The sequence below is a fragment of the Hemitrygon akajei genome, chromosome 7, assembly GCF_048418815.1.
Source record: "Hemitrygon akajei chromosome 7, sHemAka1.3, whole genome shotgun sequence".
NCBI lineage: Eukaryota > Metazoa > Chordata > Chondrichthyes > Myliobatiformes > Dasyatidae > Hemitrygon > Hemitrygon akajei.
In genome coordinates this window covers 46055746-46079752 of record NC_133130.1, presented here as the reverse complement: position 1 = coordinate 46079752, position 24007 = coordinate 46055746, and the positions used below count along the sequence as shown (strand labels likewise).

At 36.9% G+C, this 24007-nt stretch overlaps 1 protein-coding gene across 3 annotated transcripts in view; it reads right to left on the bottom strand.

Annotated features, from left to right (window-relative positions):
- LOC140730407 (synaptotagmin-14-like) overlaps window positions 1-24007 on the bottom strand; it is a 165992-nt gene that overhangs the window by 73313 nt on the left and 68672 nt on the right. For all 3 annotated transcript variants that reach the window (XM_073050745.1, XM_073050744.1, XM_073050746.1), the window contains exons 3-4: window positions 22144-22308; window positions 12720-12941 (exon numbers count right to left, since the gene is read on the bottom strand). In XM_073050745.1, coding sequence (XP_072906846.1) covers window positions 12720-12941; window positions 22144-22308 — 387 coding nt within the window. The remainder of the gene's footprint in view (window positions 1-12719; window positions 12942-22143; window positions 22309-24007) is intronic.

The following is a 24007-nucleotide window of genomic DNA, read 5'->3' as shown; positions in this document are numbered from 1 at the left end:
TTGGGACAATAGATGTAAGTGACCATGCACCTATATATTACTGTTGATTTTGACCCACAACTAAAGAATACTATTTGGAAATGAAATTCAAGTCTACTCAATGATCCCTACTTTAAGGAACAAATTAAAAGGAAATTGGTCTCTACTTAGAATTCAATGATAATGGAGAAGTTTCACCTCCCATTCTATGGGATATTCTGAAGGCTGTTTTAAGAGGGAAAATTATAGCGATATCTTCATATAAGAAAAAAATAAGGAATAAAACATTAGAGGAATTAGAAAATAGGCTGAAGGAACTAGAAAAAAAAAACACACATTGAATTTGGCTAAGGATACATTAGAGGAAATTTTAAAAATTAGGAATGAAATTAATACGTAGTTTGGTGGCACAAGAAATCAAGAAAAATTTAATGTTTCTGAAACAGAGACATTATGAAGTGGATCTAAGTCTATGAAAATATTGGCATGGAAACTGAAAAAAAAGATAGCAGAAAATACAATTCATAGAACTAGGGATCCAAGAACAAAAATGATAAAAAGTTCCAGGAGAAGCATAACCCAAATTGGCACCCTCCTGAATTCTCTAGAGTTAGCCACTTTAAATGAAGAATAAAATAAAATGATAACTGCTGACATAACTAAAGTAAAAGCTGCAATTAGTAAGTTTAAATTAAGCAAGTCACCAGAATCAGATGAGTATATGGCAGAGTGGTACAAAGAATTTAAAAATGAGTTAATTCCTGTCTTATTCCCCACACTGAACTGGGCTCTAAAAAAGGCACAAATGCCACCCAGCTGGAATAAGCGATAATCTCAGCCATACTGAAAGAAGGCAAGGATAAAATGGAATGTGGATCATTTAGACCAATATCCGTTCTTAATGTAGATTATAGATTATTTACCTCCATCATGGCCAAACAATTCGAAGAGTTTCTACGAATACTGATACATAAGGATCAGACAGGTTTTATACAACAACGCCAAACACAAGACAATATACGAAGGACACTTCACATTATGGATCATATACAAAAAAATAAAATCGAAGCAATAGTGATAAGCGTGGATGCTGAAAAGGCATTTGATTCCGTTAATTGGAATTTTCTTTTCAGAGTTTTACATAGATTTGGTTTCCATGACACAATTAATGAAATGATACAGGCACTATATGACAACTTTACTGCTAGGATTAAAATCAATGGATATTTATCAAACAGTTTTACCCTAGAAAGGAGCATGAGACAGGGTTGTGTATGGTCACCGCTACTCTTCAAGTTTTCTGGGAATGCCCCGTTATCAAAGACTTTTGGAGTGGGATACACAATGCCCTACAAGACATCTTTAAATGTGAAATACCCTTAGAAAGTAAGACCATATATTTTGGGCATATGCCTCAAGTATGGTTGAGAAGAGATAAATATTTAAAGAATAGACTGCTGGTGGCTGGTAAAAAGACTCTTACTAGGAAATGGTAATCACAGGAGAGCCTAACCTCAAATGCATGGATGGAAATTACAATGGACATTTACAAAATGGAGAAGATAACAGCATCTGTTAACCATAAGTTGTAACAATTTGATTCATACTGGGAAAAATGGTTTAATTACATAACACTTCATAGGCCTGATTTTATTCTCAAAATTCAATGAATATGTTGTAAAAAAAATCACTTCCTACTTGTACATAGTTTTCTCCTTTTGCTTGTTCTTTCTTTCCTCTCTTTTCTATAAGTGCATACCTCAGATAAATATATGGAGATTTGTGGCATATATGACTATATGATATATATGTACAATATCTGAAATACATCTTATGGAAATGTTTGCTTGATGATAAACTTCAATAAAAAAAATAAATTACAAAAAAAGAAACACAGTTTTGAATGGTCAGCGCCACTTGCCCAACTGGGGACTAAAAACTGTATAGTGGTGTTTGCTTGAGTAGCTCGAATCCTGGTTCTGTTGAATGCTGAATTGTAATACTTCCACTGTTGACAGCTGAACTGAATTTGCTGTTGTTTTTTTCTGGTTTGTGTAGTTGAAAAACAACGTGAGTCAAGCTGGAAGCAGTGACCTTGACATCGACACTAAGAGAGAAATTAAACAAACGTGTCAGGTTGCTGGAGGAAATGAAAATATTTATAAAGCAACTGTGCCTACGTATAAAGCTGAAGACAGTGCATCAAAAATGCATGCAGTATGTCCTATTGCTAGCAGAGGCCATGCAGCTGATGCCTCATCAGCACATATTAGAATGGAGGCTGATTTAGCTGAGTTATATGCAAGATGACAATTATTGAGGGATTAACACACATTGGAAGAAAAGATGGAACAGCTTTGAAGAAACCAGGAAGAACAGATGGAACAGTTTTGTAGAAACCAGGAGCAGATAGAAGAACAAACTTGGAGAAAGATGGGGCAGGAAGAATTGCAGCCAAGGTGGCCAGAGTTAAAGTGCTAAGGCTTCATGTACTGTGAGTGCTAAACGTGCTCTAGCAGGATAGTTCTATGGTGAGAGTTCCGATGTTGACATGGAACAGAGAAAATCCAGCATACTTGGTGTCAATGTGGATACATTTGAGGAACAAATGTCTATGCACCATGAGTTTGGACCCCAAGGGGTAGTTCAGGTGTTTACTCTCAACCTGCATCAAGGAGGCACTCTGAACCTATGCCATATCCAACAGCACAAGGTGTTTCTGAGGACATTCATGTTTCAGATGATAAAAATCTAAATGCTGTGCTGGAGACCATAAGGACACTAAAGGAAATAACAAGCATAGTGATCCAACAACAATGCATTGTATTTCTGCCTAAAAGAGAGATTCAAATCTGTGATGGTGATCCATTGCAGTAACATTCATTTATGAAGGCTTTCATCCTTGAGAGCTTGTCAAATGTTACTAGTGGACCACCCCAGAGCAAGGATAAAGCCCCAAGCTTTATTACAAGAACAAAATTGCTGCAGCCTACATGGAAAAGACTATTTCTTGGCCGCATATCTAATCAGAAGATGTGAAAGATTTTCCAGATTACAGTCTTTTGCTTAGAGGCTGTGCCATGGGAGGTGTGCAGGACATGTGAGAGTTGGACATGCCTGCTAATATGAGGATGGTCGTGGAATAAATTGCGCCATAAACTTAGGGAAAAATGGAAATCGGTGGCCTATAAACTGCAAAAAAGGAACAACCATATGGTTACTTCCACTGACATTGCTGATTTAATTGAAAGGTAAGTAAAAATTGTAACACACCCAACATCTGGAAAAAATACGATGCAATATTGGCGGCAGTAAGCAAGGGTGTCAACAACAGGACATCACAACTTTATTCTCAAGTTAAAGGAAGCAGCTTTGCTACTACTGTAGCTACTGTGGAAAGTGAAGCTTAAACTGAGCCTGGAACTGATGAAAAGGGTGCACATTTGAAAAAAGCCAAGAATGAAGCAAACACAGCAACGAGAAGGTTTTCACATCTTCTGATTTGATAAGTAGCCAAGAAGGAGTCCTTTCTATGTAGGCTGCAGCAAATTTGTGCTCATCACCTGGTGAAGGGTCTCATCCTGAAACGTCGACTGTACTCTTTTCCATAGATGCCGCGTGGCCTGCTGAGTTCCTACAGCATTTTGCTTCATTCTCTACCTTGTTGGCTTGTTAAGTACATTTCACGATCGTACACAATCACATTTCTGATGCGGATGGTATTGAGAATGTGGAGTTTGCAATGATTTGTCTTCAGATTTTCTAACTGGCTTATTTACACTGTTTTTATTGAAGAAATTATTCATTCACTATGTTGAATTCCAAAGAAGCCGTGAAGGGTAAAAGAACCACTAGCTCATCTAAAGCAGAATGGCTTAATGAAACAGTAGAAACTGCTAGACCGAAAGCTCATGAGTTCAGAAACGAGCAACTTTGAGAAATATTTATGTACAATACAGAAATTGTGTTACCTGTGTGTATTGTCACGATGCAGAAGTTGTTGGAGAATTTGCAAGTGGGAAGAAGTGGAGTGATATTTGGAAACTTGACTTTTTAAAGTGTCATTTAGCAAGCAAATCACATATGGATGGTGTACAAAAGTTCCGGTGAGAAAATCCTTCATTACCTGCTGCAGCCTGCTACATGTGTTTTGTGATCAAACCCAGAGGAAATCAAAGTTCTTATTGACAGTTATTTTGTTTCCTTTAAATAATGAACAACAAACAGGACCTGGTAGTTTATTATCCTTAGAATAGCTTCAGGTTTACTTTCACTTAAAAATTCAATGTGCGTATGTTATTGACACTAGGCAAAAAATTATGCAGCACAAGATTTTTGCACACACTGGCCATTACAAATTAGAGTGAACATTGGCAGTAAGTACTGCATTGGTACCTAATGGCCTTATCTGGGTTGTGATCATGAATGTAAACTTCCTATAATTCCAGTTCAGGTGAAGGGTAGGATGAGTAAAAAGAAAGTGGTTGCTTCTGCTTTCCTAGATCAAGGAAGTACAGTAGTGTTCTGTACAGTGAGGTTCATGAACAAGCTCAACCTGACAGGAAAAGGGACATGCGTTCCCTTATGCATAATTGATCATAAGAGGGTTGTGAGTAGCTACGTCATTTCAGGATTGGAAGTGGCCAACTCAGATAGTGAAAGCTATTATGAACTGCCTAATATCTATACGCAGGAAAGTACGTCTGTCGCAAAAGGGAATACTCCTTGTCAGAGAGATCTTCAGAAATGGTCTCACCTGAAGCATATTCATTTATTGGAAATTGAGTCAGAAATTGAGCTCCTGATAGGGAAGAATATGCCTAAGGCATTATAGTCATTGCAAGTAATACATAGTGTTAATGATGGATCCAATGCAATCAGAACAATGCTGGGTTCAACTGTAAATGGACCATTGAAAGGAAATCGTGGTGGTAGAGAGCCAACGCTCAGCCAAAGCTGATAGTTAAAGGGACTTCAGTTTCGTACTTGGATAAGCTTTGGCAGCAGAAATTCAAGCAGAATTTCCTTAACGTAGTCAAGAAGAACCTGGTTTGTCAGGAGAAGACTGCAACCTAGCATAGACTGCTAAACTGTTGACCAAAACAGGACATTTGCATTAATGTTGACATTTCACATCTCCTGTGTCTTGGTAGCATATAGCTGTAATTTTTCTAGTATAATAACTAGAGGGTGGAATGTAGGTGCCATTCATCTGTTTTCTATCTACTGGCTCTCTGTGTTGCACGTTTACTGTGGTAACAAGTCACATGACAGGGACATGGTAAAAGCAAAGGGAATAAGTTACATCTTCATGGAGTCATAGAATAGTACAACATAGAAAAAGGCCCTTCGGCCCTTCTAGTCCATGCCGAGCCATCTAAGCTAATTACTCCCATCAGCCTGCATCAGGACCATAGCTCTCTATACCCCTATCTAAATTTCTCTTAAATGTTGACATCAACTCTGTAACCACCATTTGCAGTGGCAGCTTGTTCCATGCTCTCATAACCCTCTGAGTGAAGAAGTTACCCTTCATGATCCCCTTAAACTTTTTACCTTTCACCCTTAACTCCTGACCTCTAGTACTAGTCCCACCCAACCTCAGTTGAAAAAGCCTACTTACATTTACCCTATCTATACCCCTCATAATTTTGTACACCTCTATCAAATCTCGTCTCAATCTTCAACATTCCAAGGAATAAAGTCCTAACCTGTTCAATCTTTCCTTAAAACTCCTGTCCTCCAGAACCGGCAACATCCTTCTGAATTTTCTCTCGTCTCTTTCAACCTTATTTACATCTTTCCAGCAAGTAGGTGACCAAATCTGCACACAATACTCAAAATTAAGCCCTTCCAATATCTTATACACCTTCAACATAACATCTCACCTTCTATACTCAATTGTTTGATTTATGAAGGCCAATGTGCCAAAAGCTTTCTTTCAATGAATTATGGACCCATATTCCCTGATCCCTTTGTTCTACTGCACTTCTCAGTGCCCTACTGCTGTTTGTGTAAGAGTTACCCTGGTTGGTCCTACCAAAGTGCAACACCTCGCATTTGTCTGCATTAAAATTCCATCTGCCATTTTTCCAGTTGGTCCAGGTCCCGCTGCAAGCCATGATGGTCTTCATGCTTTGTTCATTGCAGTTTGTAGATGTTGTATCTTTTGCTGAACACTGAATAATGCTCAACTACACTTAGCTTACAATAGGGTATGCTTCGGTTTCATCACTTCAAAATAATATGCTTGCTAATTGCTAATAAAGGATCGAATACATATCCTCCTCTTTTAGAGCAATTATTATAGGAGTGAGGGCACATCCTGCAAGTAAAACAAATCCATAGGGTCGCCGGCAACAGCAATTGTTTTGGTTTTGGTTGGGTTGCACAGATATAATGATCCCATTACTTGTATTAATGATATTCTGTATTTTTCAAAATGTAAACAATGAAACATTACACATAAAGATTAATTAGTCTTCTTTCATTGCAGCAGTTAAATCAAGTTCAAGTTTAAGTTTAATTATCACGCCAACACAAACATGTATACAGCTAAATAAAACATTGTTCCTCTGGGGCCAAGGTGCAAAACACAGTACATACTGTAAGTTACACACAGGATACAGCACATATAGTTATGATCCAACACATACAGTCACAAAATAATACTATCACAAGTCCCTGACTGACATGGCCTGAAGATTGATGGTGCATGGAATGTTTTCCTAAAGCCTGATTTCTGCAAGAACAAGAATTCAGCAGTTCCTCATCTTCAGCTACATCAGCTGCAAATGAAGGTAATCCAGCTTGTCTTCCAGGGAGCAAACACTGGCGAGGCAGCACCAATGGGAGAGCCAGCCTGCAGAAGCAAGCCCCCAGCTCTGCACAGATTTCAGCATGCCCATCACACCTACGTTCTCTCGCACATCACCTCCAGTGTCTCCTACCTAGGTGGCTGCAACAGGCAATGCTGTGGCATGAAGGCCTAGTCCATGCAACAACCCAAAGCCACACAGCTCCTTGGTCATTGGTGGTGCCAACAAACTAATGAACTAGACTTAGAGCATTTTATATTACCAATATCCAACAGGGTTTTGCGATCACAAGAAAAATATTTAAGGCAAACATTTGCACCAATTGTTAGACGTGGAGAGGCACCGTAACTAAGCATGTTGTCTTCTTACTGGAAGTCACTTGTATCTCCAAGTATAGAATTGACATTGGAGACTATCTTGTCTTCCACAGATATGGAGAAATGCTTTGTAGTTCTTGAGCAATTTTTGTAGAATCTCAGGTAGGAAAATTTAAAAGAAATCGAAAAGTGGAGAGTAAATCCATTCATGAGGAAATCTGCAGATGCTGGAAATTCAAGCGACACACACAAAATGCTGGTGGATCGCAGCAGGCCAGGCAGCATCTACGGGAAGAAGCACCTTTGACGTTTCGGGCCGAGACCCTTCATCAGGACATTATAAGTTGACCAGGGGTATAAATTCATTAAATATTCAAGTCAGTACATAATAAGGTATTAATCTTTAAAATAAAACAATTAAAGATGAATGTACACAAGTTTGTGATATGGAATTGCAACTATATTTACAAACATCTACAAAGAGAAATTTCTGACAATTAATATGATAACTGGAACAATGTAAAATAGCACAGTTAAAAATGGCATATTTTGAGTTTGAATTAAGATCATAAGACCATAAGCTATAGCAGCAGAATTAGGCCATTTGGCACATCACGTCTGCTCTACCATTTCATCATGGCTGATCCAATTTTCCTCTCAACCCCAATCTCCAGCCTTCTCCCCTTGTCCCTTCATAACCTGACCAATTAAGAATCTATCAACCTCTTCCTTAAATATACATAAAGACTTGGTCTCCACAGCTGTCTGTGGCAAAGAATTCCACAGATTCACCACTCTCTGGAAAAGAAATTCCTCCTCACCTCCATTCTAAAAGGATGCCCCTCTACTCTGAGGCTGTGTCCTCTGGTGTTAGACTCTGCCTCCATAGGAAGCATCCTCTTCATATCCACTCTATCAAGGCCTTTCACTATTTGATAGGTTTCAATGAGGTCATCCCTCATCTTCTGAATTCTAGTGAATAGAGGCCCAGAGCCTCAAACACTCTTCATATGACAAACCATTCAATTCTGGAATCACTTTTGTGAACCTCCTTTGAACCCTCTCCAACTTCAGCACATCATTTGTAAGATAAGGGGCCCAAAACAGTACACAATACTACATGTGAGGCCTTACTAATGTTTTATAAAGTCCCAACATTACATCTTTGCTTTTATATTCTAGTCCACTTGAAATGAATGCTAACATTAAATTTGCCTTTGTCACCACAGACCCAGCCTGCAAATTAATCTTTAGGGAATCCTGCACAAGGACTCCTAAATCCCTTTGCACCTTTCTCTCCATTTAGGAAATAATCTACACTTTCATTTCTTCTACCAAAGTGCATAGCCATACACTTCCTGACACTGTATTCCATCTGCCACTTCTTTGCCCATTCTCCAATTCTAAGTCCTTCTGTAGCCTCTCTACTTTGTCAAAACTACCTGCCCCATCACCTATCGTCATATCATCTGCAAACTTTGCAACAAAGCCATCAATCCCATCATCTAAATCACTGACATATTATATAAAAATAATTGGTCCCAACACAGACCCCTGTAGAACACCACAGTAACTGGCAGCCAACCAGAATAAAGCTCCCTTTATTTCTACTCTTTACCTCCAGCCCATCAGCCATTGCTTTATCCATGCTCAAATCTTTCCTGTAATACCATGGGCTTGTAGCTTGTTAAGCAGCCTCATGCATGGCACCTTGTCAAAGCTCTTTTGAAAATCCAAGTACACATCAACCAATTCTCCTTTGTCTATTCTGCTTGTTTTTTCTTCAAAGAATTCCAACAGAATTGTCAGACAAGATTTTCCTTTGAGGAAGCCATAGTGACTACGGCCTATTTTAACATATGCCTCCAAGTACCCTGAGACCTCATCCTTAATAATTGACTCCAACATCTTCCAACCACTGAGGTCAAACTAACTAGCCTCTAGTTTCTTTCTTCTGCCTCTCTTCCTTCTTGAAGAGTGGCGTCACATTTGCAATTTTCCAGTCTTCCAGAACCATTCCAGAATCTAGTGATTCTTGAAAGATCATTACTAATGTCTCCACAATCTCTTCAGCCACCTTCTTCAGAATCCTGGGGTGCACACCATCTGTTCCAGGTGACTTATCTACCTTCAGTCCTTTCAGTTTCCCAAGAACCTTCTCCCTAGTAATGGTAGTTTCACACACTTCTTAAGGGAATTTCTTAACTAATCATGATATACCTGTAAGAAACAGACTTACAAATCTAAAATACGAAATAAATAAAAATTAAATATTAAATAGTCAATAATATGAGGATAACAGAAGTTTATCCAGATAAAGAGTAAAAGGGAGGTGAGAATGGATATTATGGCAACTAAAAAAGCCACGTGGAGAGAAAAAATGAAATATGAGGGTAAGCTAGCCAATAATATGAAAGAGGATAATAAGAGGTTATTTTTCAGACATACAAGGGGTGATTGATAAGTTCATGGCCTAGGGTAAAAAGGGATGAGTTATGCAGCTCTCGTTACATGCACATGCAGTTCGACTCTTTGAGTGATTATGCAGAAAGTTTGAAGTTAATAACTCATCAGTTAATAACTCATCAGGGGTGATTGATAAGTTCGTACCTTGGGCCACAAACTTATTAATCACCCATGCTGTGGACATTTTCTGGAGGTCCAAGATCTGTATGCTCTACGACTGCTGGACTAAGTGTATAAATGTAGGAGAGGACTATGTTGAAAAATAAATGTGCTAGGTTTTCTAAAATTGACTCCTTCTACCTTAGGCCACAAACTTATCAATCATGCCTCGTACACTATGAAGAGTATATACTGTACATGCATTTAAAAGCAAGGATGTAATGCTGCGGCTTTATAAAGCATTGGTCAGACCACAGTTGGGAATATTGTGAGCAGTTTTGAGCTCCTTATCTAAGAAAAGATGCGCTGGCGTTGGAGAGGATCCAGAGAAAGTTCACGAGAATGATGCTGGGAATGAAAGTGTTAATGTAATTAGAAAAGGTTGATAGTTCGGGGCCTGTACTCATTGGAGTTTAGAAAAATGAAGGAGAATCTCATTGAAATTCATCAAACATTGAAAGAGCAGATGTGGACAGGATGTTTCCTTTAGTGGGGGAGTCTAGGACCAGAGGGACATCCATTTAAGACAGTGATGAGGAGGAATTTCTTTAGCAAGAGGGTAGTGAATTTGTGGAATTGATTGTGACAGATGGTTGTGGAGGTCACGGTGTCGGGTACATTTAAAGCGGTGATTGATAAGTTCTTGATTAGTCAGGGTGTCAAAGGTTACAGGGAGAAGGCAGGAAAAGGGGGTTGAGAGAGATAATAAATCAGCTATGATGGAATGACAGATCAGACTCAATGGGCTGAATGGCCTATGTCTGCTCCTATGTCTTATGGTCTTCTTAACACTGGGCTACAAATAGGACATTTTTGGCTAATACAAGTGGGCATAATTTTAAGGTGAGTGGAGGAATGTGGGGGGAGGGGTTTCACAGAGTGATAAGTGCATGGAACACCCTACCATGGTGGTGGTAGAGGCAGATACGTTAAGGATGTTTAGAAGCACTCAGATAGGCACATGGATGATAGAAAAATGGAAGGCTATGTAAGAGGGAATGGGTTGGATGATCTTAGAGTAGGCTACAAGGTCACAGAGACTGTAATGTGCTATAATGATCCATGTTCTATCATTGACATTAGAAATTACAATGTAAAAACATTTTGCTAAACCCATCCTTAGTGTAAACCCTTCCATTATACACTGTAAGAAACAAGTGACTGATCGAAATTTGTCCATGAAAACATCTGGAGTGGTTGCTCTCAAGCTTTATTTTCAAATTGGATCAATGTGGTTTTAAGTAAAAACAATTACAAGCTTTGCAGACGCAAAGTAAAAATGTTTGGCTTTGCTTCCTGTTTCATACCAATGGAGACAGTGCGTGCTGATATCAATTGATTCTCATATGAATTTGAAACAAATATCTTAATTTGTCTTGAATATCTCAGAGAGAACTGACAGGCATCAGAATCAGATTGCTTACATCAAGTGCATTTTTGAAGTTTATTTTTAACATTATTAGCTTCTATAAAACATTTTTTGACTATTTTGTTTTCCTTCAGGATCTCCTACACCATAAAGTGCTGCAGCCTCAAATAATTGTGATGACAATATAAATGATTATGGAAAATATGTAAATGTGGCCATCTAGTGGATGAAATATTAATCACAAGTTGTGGAAGGCCACACAACGCACCCCACCAAATGCTCATCAGTCTCAGTCACTCATGTAAGCATGCTTATTATATCACAAGTCCAATGCACACACACCACAATCCTCATCGATCAGGAATCATACCCAATTTTCAATATTCATATCTGTATCAGTGGTACTCCCAACCCTTTCTTACTCATGAGCTTTGAAATCTATCACCCAAGTACATTCTGTGCCTTAGTACTTCATCCAACTGTTGATCAAAATGAAGGCGCTAAGGAAGGACTGTAGTTGGTAACCAGGAGGAAGTTGTGTTAGATTTGATGCCAATAAGCCATGGAGTCTGAAGCTAATACAAAGAATTCCCAGTGTTCTTCCATCATGCTTACAAATACTATACCAACCAATCTGGTGGGTTTTTCCTGCTGGTTAGGATGTACGCAGAAGATTGTGATTCTGTGATATGACTCCCAATTGAGAAACCGGTTCTCGGATGTTTATGAGGATCTGTGAACTCAACAGGACTGGGAGTGGTTGTTACGTTCAAATTTGGTACTTGGGTTGAAACTCTGTGGTCTGTTCAGTTTTACCTTTTCTCTTCTTCAACAATTATGTTGCAACTGAATGATTTGCCAGATCATTTCAGCAAACACTCTGCTTGTATGTAATCATATATAGGCCAGGTTAAGCTAGATAGAGCTGATTTCTTCTCTTGAAGGATATTATTGGCCCAGAAAGTTTCTCACAATAATCCAGTAATTCTGTGCAACTTATTATTAACAAATAACTGGAATTTAATCTCATAGTATTTTAATAGAATTTGAACTCATGTCCCTGGACTGTTCATGCAGGTCTCTTTGTAACTAGTCCATAACTTAATTTCCACAAAAGCAAGTCCACTTAATATGTTTCTGAACCAATGCTTCTCTGGACCCCACATGAAAATTAATAGATCTTTTTTACATAAATATTCTACAAAGCATCCTTCAAACAGGAAACACAAAATAATGTAGAATGTCCTATAAAGCACTACTACATGGAGAGAAAGTCAGTAAACAGAATAGAAATATTAGGTAAAGTATGTCAAGGTCACACATTTATATAAAACGAAACCCTAAAATTTCCAATGTAAAAAGTGGAAGATAATCTGTGTAGAATATAATCATATTTTTAAAACTGGCAGCACACATTTTACTTCTTTTCTTCAGATAGAAGTATGATTTGCCAGAAATCATGTATAACATGTTATTATATAAACAATACAAAAGCCATCTGACCATTTGCTCAAGGTAAAACTGCATGTTTTCTACAATTTATTAAAGATATCTCAAATATCTTTCTTTTGTCTTTATCTGTAAAGCATGAAATCAGATTGTTTATCTTACCTTCATCTGCGGATGCCTCACTGCTGTAGCCATCATATTCAGCTGAGAGGGGACTATACTTGAGTCTGGATTCCCACACATAACCCTTCTGATTGTGTCTGCTGTCTGATGCTGCACCAGAGACGATCTGTATTTTGGACAAAGCCTCGTGGTATTTGCCAAGCACCTCATCTTCACTGTCTGATGAGGTACCATGGTGTTCTCCATCACCATAGTTGTTATCTAGTTAACACAACAATGACAGTAAGCACCAGACACGAACCAGACACATCAGAATAAGGACAAATTGCCTTTTTATTATGATAAACTTCAACTTTCTTGTCATTTATTCACTGCCTCAGCTGTTATCCTATTCTTTGTCAAGTCTTTTAACAAATTGATCATTTTCTCTGAGAAAGATTTCAGATGCTAATAATAAACATATTAGTAGACTTGATTAAATACTAATGGAAATTACAAAGCACTCTGTAACTCATTTGCTATAAATTCAGCTGATGAGCAACAAAATCCCAGGTAAAGTGGCTGAAACCATGGCCATCACGTAATGATCCCTCCCCCTCATCACCTAATGCTGCTTCTCAAGGCTGGGCTCCAGAAACATGTCACATAGTCTTCTATCTCTCTATGAGCTCCCTCCAACCAACTGTACAGCCACTACATCATCCATCTACCTTTCTAAACTATGGTTACAATTAGATGAGCTGAAATTTTCTCCAAATGAAGATTCAGAGGACTGATATTCATCACAAACACAACTCCATACCCGTCATTCTTTCCACCCCCTTACTCATCCACTACTCAAATTCAAGCTACCTATTCATCGCGTTCTATATGAATCTATTTTAACACCTCACACTTATTTCTTCTCCATGACAAAGGCAGCTTATTTGCACATTCATAATACTGCTTGTCTTGAGCTCAATCTCATAATGCTGAAAATATAATTATGCCTTTGTCTCATCAGACTCAACTATTCCAATTCAATTTTTGCGAATCTTTCATTAATGACACTCCATAAAGTTCAAGTGATTCAAAACATTTCTGCTTATACCTTCAACTTGCTTTTCTTTTTCCTCCAGATGTAAAATTGCTTTAAATTTAAATTCTCCCCCATGCATTGCCCTGTGGACTGATGAACTGATATGCTAAACTCAAGAAATTCTGCAGATGATGGAAGTCTTGAGCAACACACATACAATGCTGGAAGAACTCAGCAAGACAGACAACATCTACGGAGGGGAGAAAACATTGTACATTTCAGGCTAAGACCCTCCGTCAGAACTGGAAAGGAAAGAGGCAGAAGCCAGAATAAGAAGGTGGGGGAGGGGAAGGAGTATATAAGCTGGCAGGTGACAGGTGAGACTAGCTGAAGGGGAAGGTGGGTAGGTGGAAGAGGGTGGATGAAGTAAGAAGCTGGGAGGGGATAGGTGGAAGCAGGGCTGAAGATGAGGAGATCTAATAGGAGAGGGTGATGGACCATGGAAGAAAGAGGAGGAGGGATCTTCCTTATCCCTTTTTCCATTAATTTCTCTCCCCTCCACCTTCTCTCTTTTCCCATTAATTTCTCCCCTCACTCGAAGGTTTCAAAGGTAAATTTAAGGAACAGAAATGTATACAATATGCATCCTGAAATGCTTTTTCTTCACAACCATGAATATGATTCCTTCTCTCTATTTCCATTCCCAATCGTGGTTCCCCTCTCACTCTTTCTCTTCTCCTCACCTGCCCATCACCTCCCTCCGATTTCCCTCCTCCTTCCCTTTCTTACATTGTCCACTGTCCTCTCCTATCAGATTCCTTCTGCTTTTGCCCTTTACCTCTTCCACCCAGCTTCTTACTTCATTCCTCCTCTCTCACCCACCCACCTTCCCCCCTCACCTGTTCTCATCTTTTCCCTTCCTACCCTCTTATTCTGGCCTCTGCACTCTTACTTTACTGATTATGGGTTTCTGACTGAAACAATGACTGCTCATTCTTCACTCCAGATGCTACCTGACTTGCTGAATTCCTCAGCACTTTTACTGTGTGAAACTAATATGACAACTCTGTTACTCTTTGCAAAGATCCTGCCTAAACTGCTGATTTTTATTCCCAGCATCTCCCACTCTTATTTCATTAATTTAACTTTCTGCACTTTCTTCTCCAATGTGTAGCTTAGAAACTAACTGCTAAAATGCATATACCTTTACTTTCTTCTGTTCACTGCCTTTGACCCATTAAGAGTGAACTACTACTTAAATGGGCACTAAGCCACAGAATTTAACCCTGACAGCACTGGGCTAATGACAGAAAATCATATTCACTGTAGGTGGCTATCAAAAAATTGCAAAACATAGCAATAATTTTATCATACCATGTGATAGCTATTGCAAGGTTTTTTTGTAATTAATACATCCTCAAAATTGTGCATTCTCAAGATTTTTATGTATGCTCACTTGTTTTTAAGTATAAACTGCTTTTTAATTATTTTTTAAAAAATTTTGTTCATGCACAGTTGTTCCTCAGTGTTTAAGATCATGAAAGAAGTTATATGGTTCCAATCACAAAGATATTGCTGTTGACAGCTGTTGGAAATCATGGTGGGGGAGGGGAGAGAATTACTAATTGTTAAAATGCTATTGTGAAAACAACCAGCTGATGTGCTGAGATAGCCCCTGTACTGTGCTGAGCCATGCCAAGATGACTCTGCAGGGGGAACAAGTAAGATGGAATCAGGACAGAGAGCCAATGACTTTGAGATACCATAAAATTTGCCTCATTATGTAGTTCTTGGCTTTGATATTAATAATCTATTATTACAGTATATTTTAAGTCAAACATTACACTAAAAAAAGGTGCTTCTGCTTGACAAAATCTTCTACCTTCTGTGAAGATTAAATAGAGCTTGTCATTTCTATTTGTAAGTGATAACTATGAATCAAAGAATATAAATTATAGTTTAATTGGAAAAAGAAAATTAGGGACTATGTGATACCCATATTCAGTCATTTCTTTCTTTTCTATTAAATGCCATGAAAAGAAATAGTGAATTATAGTAATTAATGACAAATGACACTATCTTTATAGACTTAGAGCATTGAAATCATGCCATTAATTTGAGAATGACATTCAAATTCTCTAAGTGCTTAAATTATTTGCAGTTGCAGATAAATTCAGAAAATTTACTCAAAAGTTTAAAGAAATATCTCAGAAAAAATCTTTTAATAGTAAGACATCCAGTGAGGGGAAAAAATCAAAAATGATAAGGGAACCTGAGTAACAAAATATTTCCTGCTGACTTATTTGGATTTTGAAATAAATCATAAATATAGTAGTTGTTTATTGCAATTATGTTATCTACTATCTGTATCTGTTACTTATTATAATTACCTGCACACTTTGGTTTAAATTAATCTAATTTTATCCTTATTACCTTTTAAGAAATAGTGTGTACTTCTAAGTATAGATAAAAAGAGCAGTCACTTCTATTTGAGATTCCTGTTATAATCAGTTATTTCCTCCAATAATGTAAAACATGAAAAAACACCTTGGGAAGCCTTTTACTAAACCTTTTGAAATGCATCACAAAATGGTTCTAGCAGACAAAGGAAAATGAAAACAATAAACTTCTCAGAATCAGAATCATGAAATTTGTTGCTCTGCAGTAGCAGTACAGCACAGTACATAAAAATTACCAAATTACAAAAGAAAGAAAGCAAAATAGTGAGGAAGTGTTCATGGACCCAACTGTAGAAATTTTCAGAAATAGAAATAGAAAATGTCAGAAACATACAGAACCCTCAGCATCTGAAAAGACAATCATCGATGGGTTATTTTTGTGATATAAATATTTACCAAAACTACAACGAAAAACTTGATATATTCTCACCAAGAACATACTAAAGGAAGCTGAGGATCAGATACTAATTAATCATTACAAATACACTTATTAGAAGGTGAAAGCTTTCGTAATGTAAATTTCTATCCAAATGACATTTCACTGAGTGTATGAAAAGATTATAGAAGACCTTTGAGGAAAATAGACAAGTTAAAAGTGGAATGTTAATGTGAAAACTATAGAAAAATGGAAGGGGAAATCTGAAACTGGCATTTAATGTTCAGATACTGGTGTTCCAAAAGAAAATTAAATATTATGCCTAAAATTTGTTTTGCAGTCATTGAGAACAACCTTGAATGAAAAGTCAAAATTAGAATGGCAGGGTAAACTGAGGTAGTGAGGTACATGAAAATTTGACTCATGCTTGAAGAAAGATTAATGGAACCCACAAATTAACATTATGGCTATGACCTCTCCAGTCTTCCAACTCTATAGCATCAAAAACCCATGAGAAAAATGAGGAATTAAACTAATTAAAACTATTGCATATAACATAACAAATATTAGTTGTGTATTAAAATACCTAGAAGCTAAGAAACATCTATCTTATTTCACTGAGTTGCAAAACCGCCTACCATCTGTCAGCAAAACTGATTAACACAAATATAGACAGGTACAAATAGCTGCCAATTTTGCTAGCCACCTGCTATAAATTAAAAATTCACACAGTACGAACAAATTCAACCAGTTGATTGTAATGGTCACATTTTTTTCTCTCTTAAATAATTTATATTGTTTGGTGTACTTTTTCCAATTTGATTTCAGCACCTTTTTATTTCCTAGACAAAGTTAATATATTGCCACACAACATTTCAAATATACTGTACAGAAAAAGCACATTACTGCTTATTACAAAATCAGTATCTATGTATTTGAAAAGCTTCCAAGATGTTGCATTACACAATCCTTTTCCTATAATTTCAGGCATCAGCTGAGCGGATGCGCCATTTGTAACAATGATGCAAAGAAAAAAATTACAACTGAAGTAGACACCACTACAGTACATGTTTCCTTGTCAGAGTTTGATGAAGTCAAATAGTGTCTTGGGAATTGATGTCTATGGTTCTTGTTCAGCCATATTGAAGTGATATGCATAATATTGTTAACAATGGAGGCAAATTTCAGAATCAGAATAGAATGCACAGCAATTACCATAGAGTGTTAGCTAGTACCAACCACCATTATGAAAAATAATTTGAATAAAATCTAAAGGATGATTATATAGTCAAAAAAGGATATATGTTAGATCTGGCATTTAACATTACATACTTGTCTTTGACATAACAACCAATATATTTGATAGGTACTGCAAAACCTGTAGAGCAATTATCAAAATACTTTAAATTACAAATCACCTGGCATTTTTAATATGTAATAGATATTGCATTAATTTAAGACAAATTGGGTTGATTAAAACTCAGACTTTGATCTAAATTTGTTGAAAAATACAGAGATCAGTGAATCCCATCAATAGAAAAATGAAAGCACTAGCAAATGATATCAAAGTTTCTATGTTACAGATTTCACTTTTGCAATCTCAAAGCAGCATGCTGGTGAAGCAATTGCTGTTGCTTATCCACAGTTCTGACACCTGAGTTTGATCCTCATCTGCATTGCTGTCTCTAATGTGGAGTTTGCATGCTCTCCTCCCATTTGTATGTTTTCTATATGGCCTCTATAAAATAATCCTTTAGTTCTAGGTAAAAGTCAAAACAACTGAAGAGGAGTTGATGGATATGTAAGTGAGAATAAATTGCAGGGCTACATAAAATAAAGAATTGGGACAGATTGGATTGCTCTGCTGGGAGCTCATGTGGACTTGATGGGCTGAATGGTCTCCTGTGTGGTATTCTGTAAAAGTTTTCCAACGACAAGCATTAGTAATGTTATAAAGCTGGCTGAAAAGCAAAATTATATTCTGACATTCAGCAAATGGAAAGGAAAGCATCACAGTTTGAATTTTAATAACTTTTAGAAAAAATTATGTAGAACAAAATTAAATTAGCTACTAATACACAGAATAATGGTTTCTGCTTCAAGTTCATGAACTTTTAGAAAATTCTGTAATATTTTAAATACAGTACAGCTATGTTATTACACACCCTGCAAAGCAAATGGCTTTGGACTAGCAAGCAGTGTTGTCACATCTTTCAAGATAAAGGACTTTTTATTCCTGGATCATGGGAGCAATATTATTCCAGCAAAGTGTAATAAACTGTTTGTGAAAATCTCTCTGACAAAAAAGTAAGGGGGAAGAAGCAATAGACTTTGGAAAAGAATTGGTACTCTTGCACTGGGATCTGTTGTAAAACTTCAAATGTGAGATACATTATGATATTTTAAGTGGGCAGAATGGGAAAACCTGTTCAAATTGTTCATGCTTGTACTGTATAAGAGAATAGAGATTCCAAAGTTAGATACTGTATATAAGTTCCACTTATAACACATGCAGCTTAAAAAGTGAATATTAATATGATTTCCTGATCACCATGTACAATATATATCAAGGGGGTGATGTATAAGCAACTTACAAGTCATTATTCTGAAGGAATTAGATCCACACATATAAAACTTGTTTTATTTCAATTTTCTGTGTTAGAGAGATTTTTAACCAGTAAATATCGCTTAGATTGCAGTTAAAAACTGAATTATATTTCTCTAAATAAAACATTTTATGTGATTTTTACAGCAAGAATACTGCATTAAGTTGAAGTTTGCAATTTGTCACTCTCTGCGTTAATTGCCTCACTAGAGGCTACAAAACGCACCCTGTGAGAAGTAGTGTACTAGTGAAGCAACATCTGGATCCCTCCATTTAAACCTTTAGTGTGTATGCCAGAAAATGCTGCTAATTTTGGAGCAACAGCAAGAACAATAACAGTTTTGGCACTGATTTAAGTACAAAATCTAAGCTCTGATGAATATTTAATACAGCACCTTCACATGAAATTAATAAAAACATACAAACTAAGAAGTGCAACTAAAATTCTCTAATCTGGAGAGCTGTTAGTGCTGATTATACTGTGGAATGATTTCTATACCATTTTTAAGTTCATTGATACATGTTAACAAGTAACCTTACATTATTCCAGCCACTTATATAGTACTTTATACAATAACAATATGAAACTTCATGCATAATTTTTCAAAGAAATTGTGTAAGGTGTCAAGAGTTATGGAGACAGATGTGGAAAGAATATCATTATTGAAGTTATTCTTGAAGAACAGAAAAAAAGTGAAGTACAGAATGTCTTTAACACAAGGTCAGAAAGAGACACGCTTCCATAGTTCGAATTATTTTTCGAAGAATCTTTCAGAATTTTTAAATAGTTCTGATGAGACAGCATAGTACATCAGGCTGAAGTTCTATTGAAGCTTAAGTTGGAAAAATACACCTCACCTTTGTCAGATGTTTTCTGGTCTTTCTTTTGTTTCTTGATCTTTTTATATTTTTCTGATATTATAGAGTGGACTCCTTTTTTATTAAGCTCCTTTTGTGCTTGCAAATCTTTTTTTAGAACTGTGCAATTTTTATTTCCATTTGAAAGACTCTCTTTGTGCTTTCTATTGTCTTTTTCTGACAGATCCGTTTTATCAATGACCAATCTCTTTGGAGCTTCTGAAAGCTGGCTGCTTGGTTTTTCCTTTTCATTGTCTTTTATTTGTTCTTCCACATTCAGCCCTGCAGTATTTCCATCAGATCGCTTGCAAACACCAATATTAGTTAGCGATGACTTCCTTTTGCCCTTTCCATGTAGCTGATCTTTCTGTTTACCCGTAGATTCATTGATGTGCACTTCACGATCAGAGGCTTTAACTTTAGATTTGCTAGACTTGCCAGAACTATTTTTTTTGTCACTTAAAGGGTGATCTTCAAAGTCATTGCTGACCTTCAAATCTGCTCTTGTTGACATGCAATTTAATGTTTTAGTCTTTCCCTCAACTGTTTGAGACTCAGTTGTCTGTGCAGCACTATCACAGTCAGGAATGCTGTAAGTATCTTTCTTGACAATTGATCCTTTTCTGCTTCCATAATTGTTTTCTCTTTGATTGAGACTCTTTTCAACTGCATCGTTTAAGTTTTCTGATTCCACAAGGTCAGTTTTTGACTTTTTGTGTTGGTGTCTCGTCTTCTGTCCCAAAGCAGAATCTGAAATATCTGTGTTTTGTGGAGAGGCAATGCTTTCCACAGGTCCACAAACCAATGCATTGGAATCTGTTTTATTTGCAAATTCATCACCTTTTACACTATTAACTGAAGACTGGTTTAGTAACTGCCTTTGTCTTTTTTCATTTTTAATTTCTGATACCATAAGCTTTGCACTGTCTTGCAACTCTCCTGAATTAACACTTAGTTCACACTTTGTTGTATCTTTTCGTGTGTCTACATTTTCTTCAGCAGATAGCTTCTTATCTTTGTCTTCTGAGCTACTCCTTGAAGATGCTGCATCATCACAGACTTCAGAAGATTCTTCTTCTGTTCGCAAGCTACTTAGCATGTGTGTAACCTGCTCTGTGAATGAGTCAGCTACACTGTACCCAGCTTGCCCAACTGCATCACTCAGGTCCTCCACAACACTACTAAGTTGCTCAACTAAAGAGGATACTGATGGTAAAGACAGGCTCTGTTGAAAACTTTTGAAAAACGACATTTATTCCCGCAGTCTTTTTAACCCCAGTAAAGCAAAACCCCATTCGGATGCATTGTGCATTTGGTTAATGTTGCCAAATTGGTCATCCTTTTCAGCTTAACTCTGTTAGTAAATAAATGCAAAGTGTTTAATTATGATAAGTATATCCAATAAATATATCTGCAACTTTTCAACAATGAGCCTAAATTGGTCATATCCCAAATTTATCTGTGGCCTATAAAAATAATCTAGAAAACATATCTTACAGTGTCTCTTGTACCTTAGTATCAACTTCAGAGTAATATTTTTTCTTTATAACATGGCCAGGGAAGTTTTCTTGCCAGATTAATAAATGGGAAACACATAAATGAATAGCCCATTATTTTATATCAACTGATTCACCAATGGTAAATCAAATATGGAATAATATAATACTATCCTTCTCCCGAGTCATTGAGATTTGTTGTACATTTGGGAGTCTATAGAACAAAATTTCTCAAGCATTTGTTTCCTATATTCCATGAAAATCATGGAATATGATAAATGTGGGAACCTACAAGGAAAAACAGAAAAATTAATGTTAATTTCTAAAGTGTAAGGTTCTATGGAGACCATAAGGACCTACACATCCATTTCTTCTGCGACAAAGTCAAAATCATCCTGAATAAAATCCAAGAATCGAACTATAATGGAACTGAATAAAGATGATCTTGGCATTGCCAATGCTTTTGTGAAAGACATTCATGAAAATTTAATTCAATTAAAATTAGAAGAATAATTTACTACCATCAATGTAGTTGAAATATTGAATTGAATGAAACAAATTATTTTGGACACGTTTATTTTTTGCTACCAAGATGAACTACTTTTTACTTTCAGACAGATTAAAAGGGTTAAGAGAAAATAAAACACTTACGGCTGTTGTCTGATAAATCTTTGTTGGCCCTGTATTCTGCATCAAGGCATGGAAATTCTCCTATATTCTCAAAGCACAGTCTTTTGTTGATATATAGAAAAAGGAGGATCATGAGTATAATAATCACCCCAACAGCAGAAAGGAAGCCAACCGCCTCAGGAGATACTGAAAAACAACAAAAGGCATTAAAATAATATTTATGTGACCTCACAGGCACCACAACTATATGTATATTTATATAGATATCAACTGTTATAAGATATGATCAGTCAATCTTGGCTTAGTGGTAGCAGCGTAGGAATCATTGCTGTGTCCCTATTTGATACCTATTTTGATGATTTGGATGAATGTTCAGTTGGCAATGATTAACAAGTTTACAGGTGACCCCAAAAACTAGTGATACTGTGGACAAAGATTAAAACAGGATATTGATCAACTGGGAAAGTAGACAAAGGAATGGCAAATCAAATTTAACTCAAACAAGAGTAATATGGTGAACTTGGTGAAGTTAAACCAGGCAGATGTACACAGTCAATGGGATTGCTGCACCTTTGTTGATAAGAAATGTTAATGAACAAAGAGATCTAGCAATACAAGCACATAGTTCCTTAAAGGTGGCAACACAGGTAGACATGGAGTGAAGAGGCATAGAATATGCTTGCCTTTATCAGCCATGTCATAAGTACAGGACTTGGGACATTGTGTTACACTTGTACAAATTTCTGTTTAAACTGTATTAGAGTATTTTGTGTCAATCGGGTTGAAATGCTCCAGGAAGGATGTGATTAAGCTAAAGAGCGTGCAGAAAATATTCATGAAGAAGTTGCCTGGACTAAAGGGCTTGATTCCAGGAATGAAAGGGTTAATGTCTGAGGAGTACTTGCTAGATTTTAGAAGAATGAGAGGGGATCTCGTTGAAATATGCAAGAGCCAACTTAGAGTGGATGTGGAGAGAGTTTTCCCTGTAGTGGGGGAGTCTAGGATGAGAGAGCAAAACCACAGAATAGAGCAATGCCCCTTTAGAACAGAGATGAGGGTAGTAAATCTGTAAAATTCATTGCCACAGATGACTGTGGAGACCAAATCATTGAGTATATTTAAAGCAGAGGTTATAGGTTCTTAATTAGTAAGGACTTCAAAGGTTCTGGGGAGAAGGCAGGAGAATGGAGTTGGGAGGGATAATAAATCAGCCATGGTGAAATGGCAGAGTAGACTCGATGGGCTGAATGGCCTAATTCTGCACCTGTGTCTTATGGTTACTAAGAGAAATTGGATAAGCTAAGATTGACTGTTCTCTGGAGCTTAGCGGACTGAGGGTTAAATTTATAAAGATGTGTAAAATTATGAGAGGCATAGATAGGATAGATCATCATGGTCTTTTTCTCAAAGGAGTTTAAAAACTCAGGGGGCATAGATTTAAGGTGAAAGCGGAAACATTAAAGGGGATCTCACGGGCAGTTTTTTCACTCAAAGTGTCAGTGGCATTTGGAATGAGCTGTCAAAGAAGGTGATAGAGACAGGCACAATCATGTATAAAACATTTCAAAGTTCAAGGTAAATTTATTGTCAAAGTACATATATGTCACCACATACAACCCTGAGATTCACTTTCCTGCAGCATACTCAGCAAATCTATAGAATAGTAACTGTAACAACCAGAGTGCAGGATACAACAAACTACAAATGCAAATATATATAAATATTTGGTTATATATTTGGATATTTGAATAGGTACATAGAACCAGAGAACATTACACCACAGAAACAGGCTTTTTGGCCCTTCTTGGCTGTGCCGAACCATTTTTCTGCCTAGTCCCACTGACCTGCACCTGGACCATATCCCTCCATACCCCTCTCATCCATG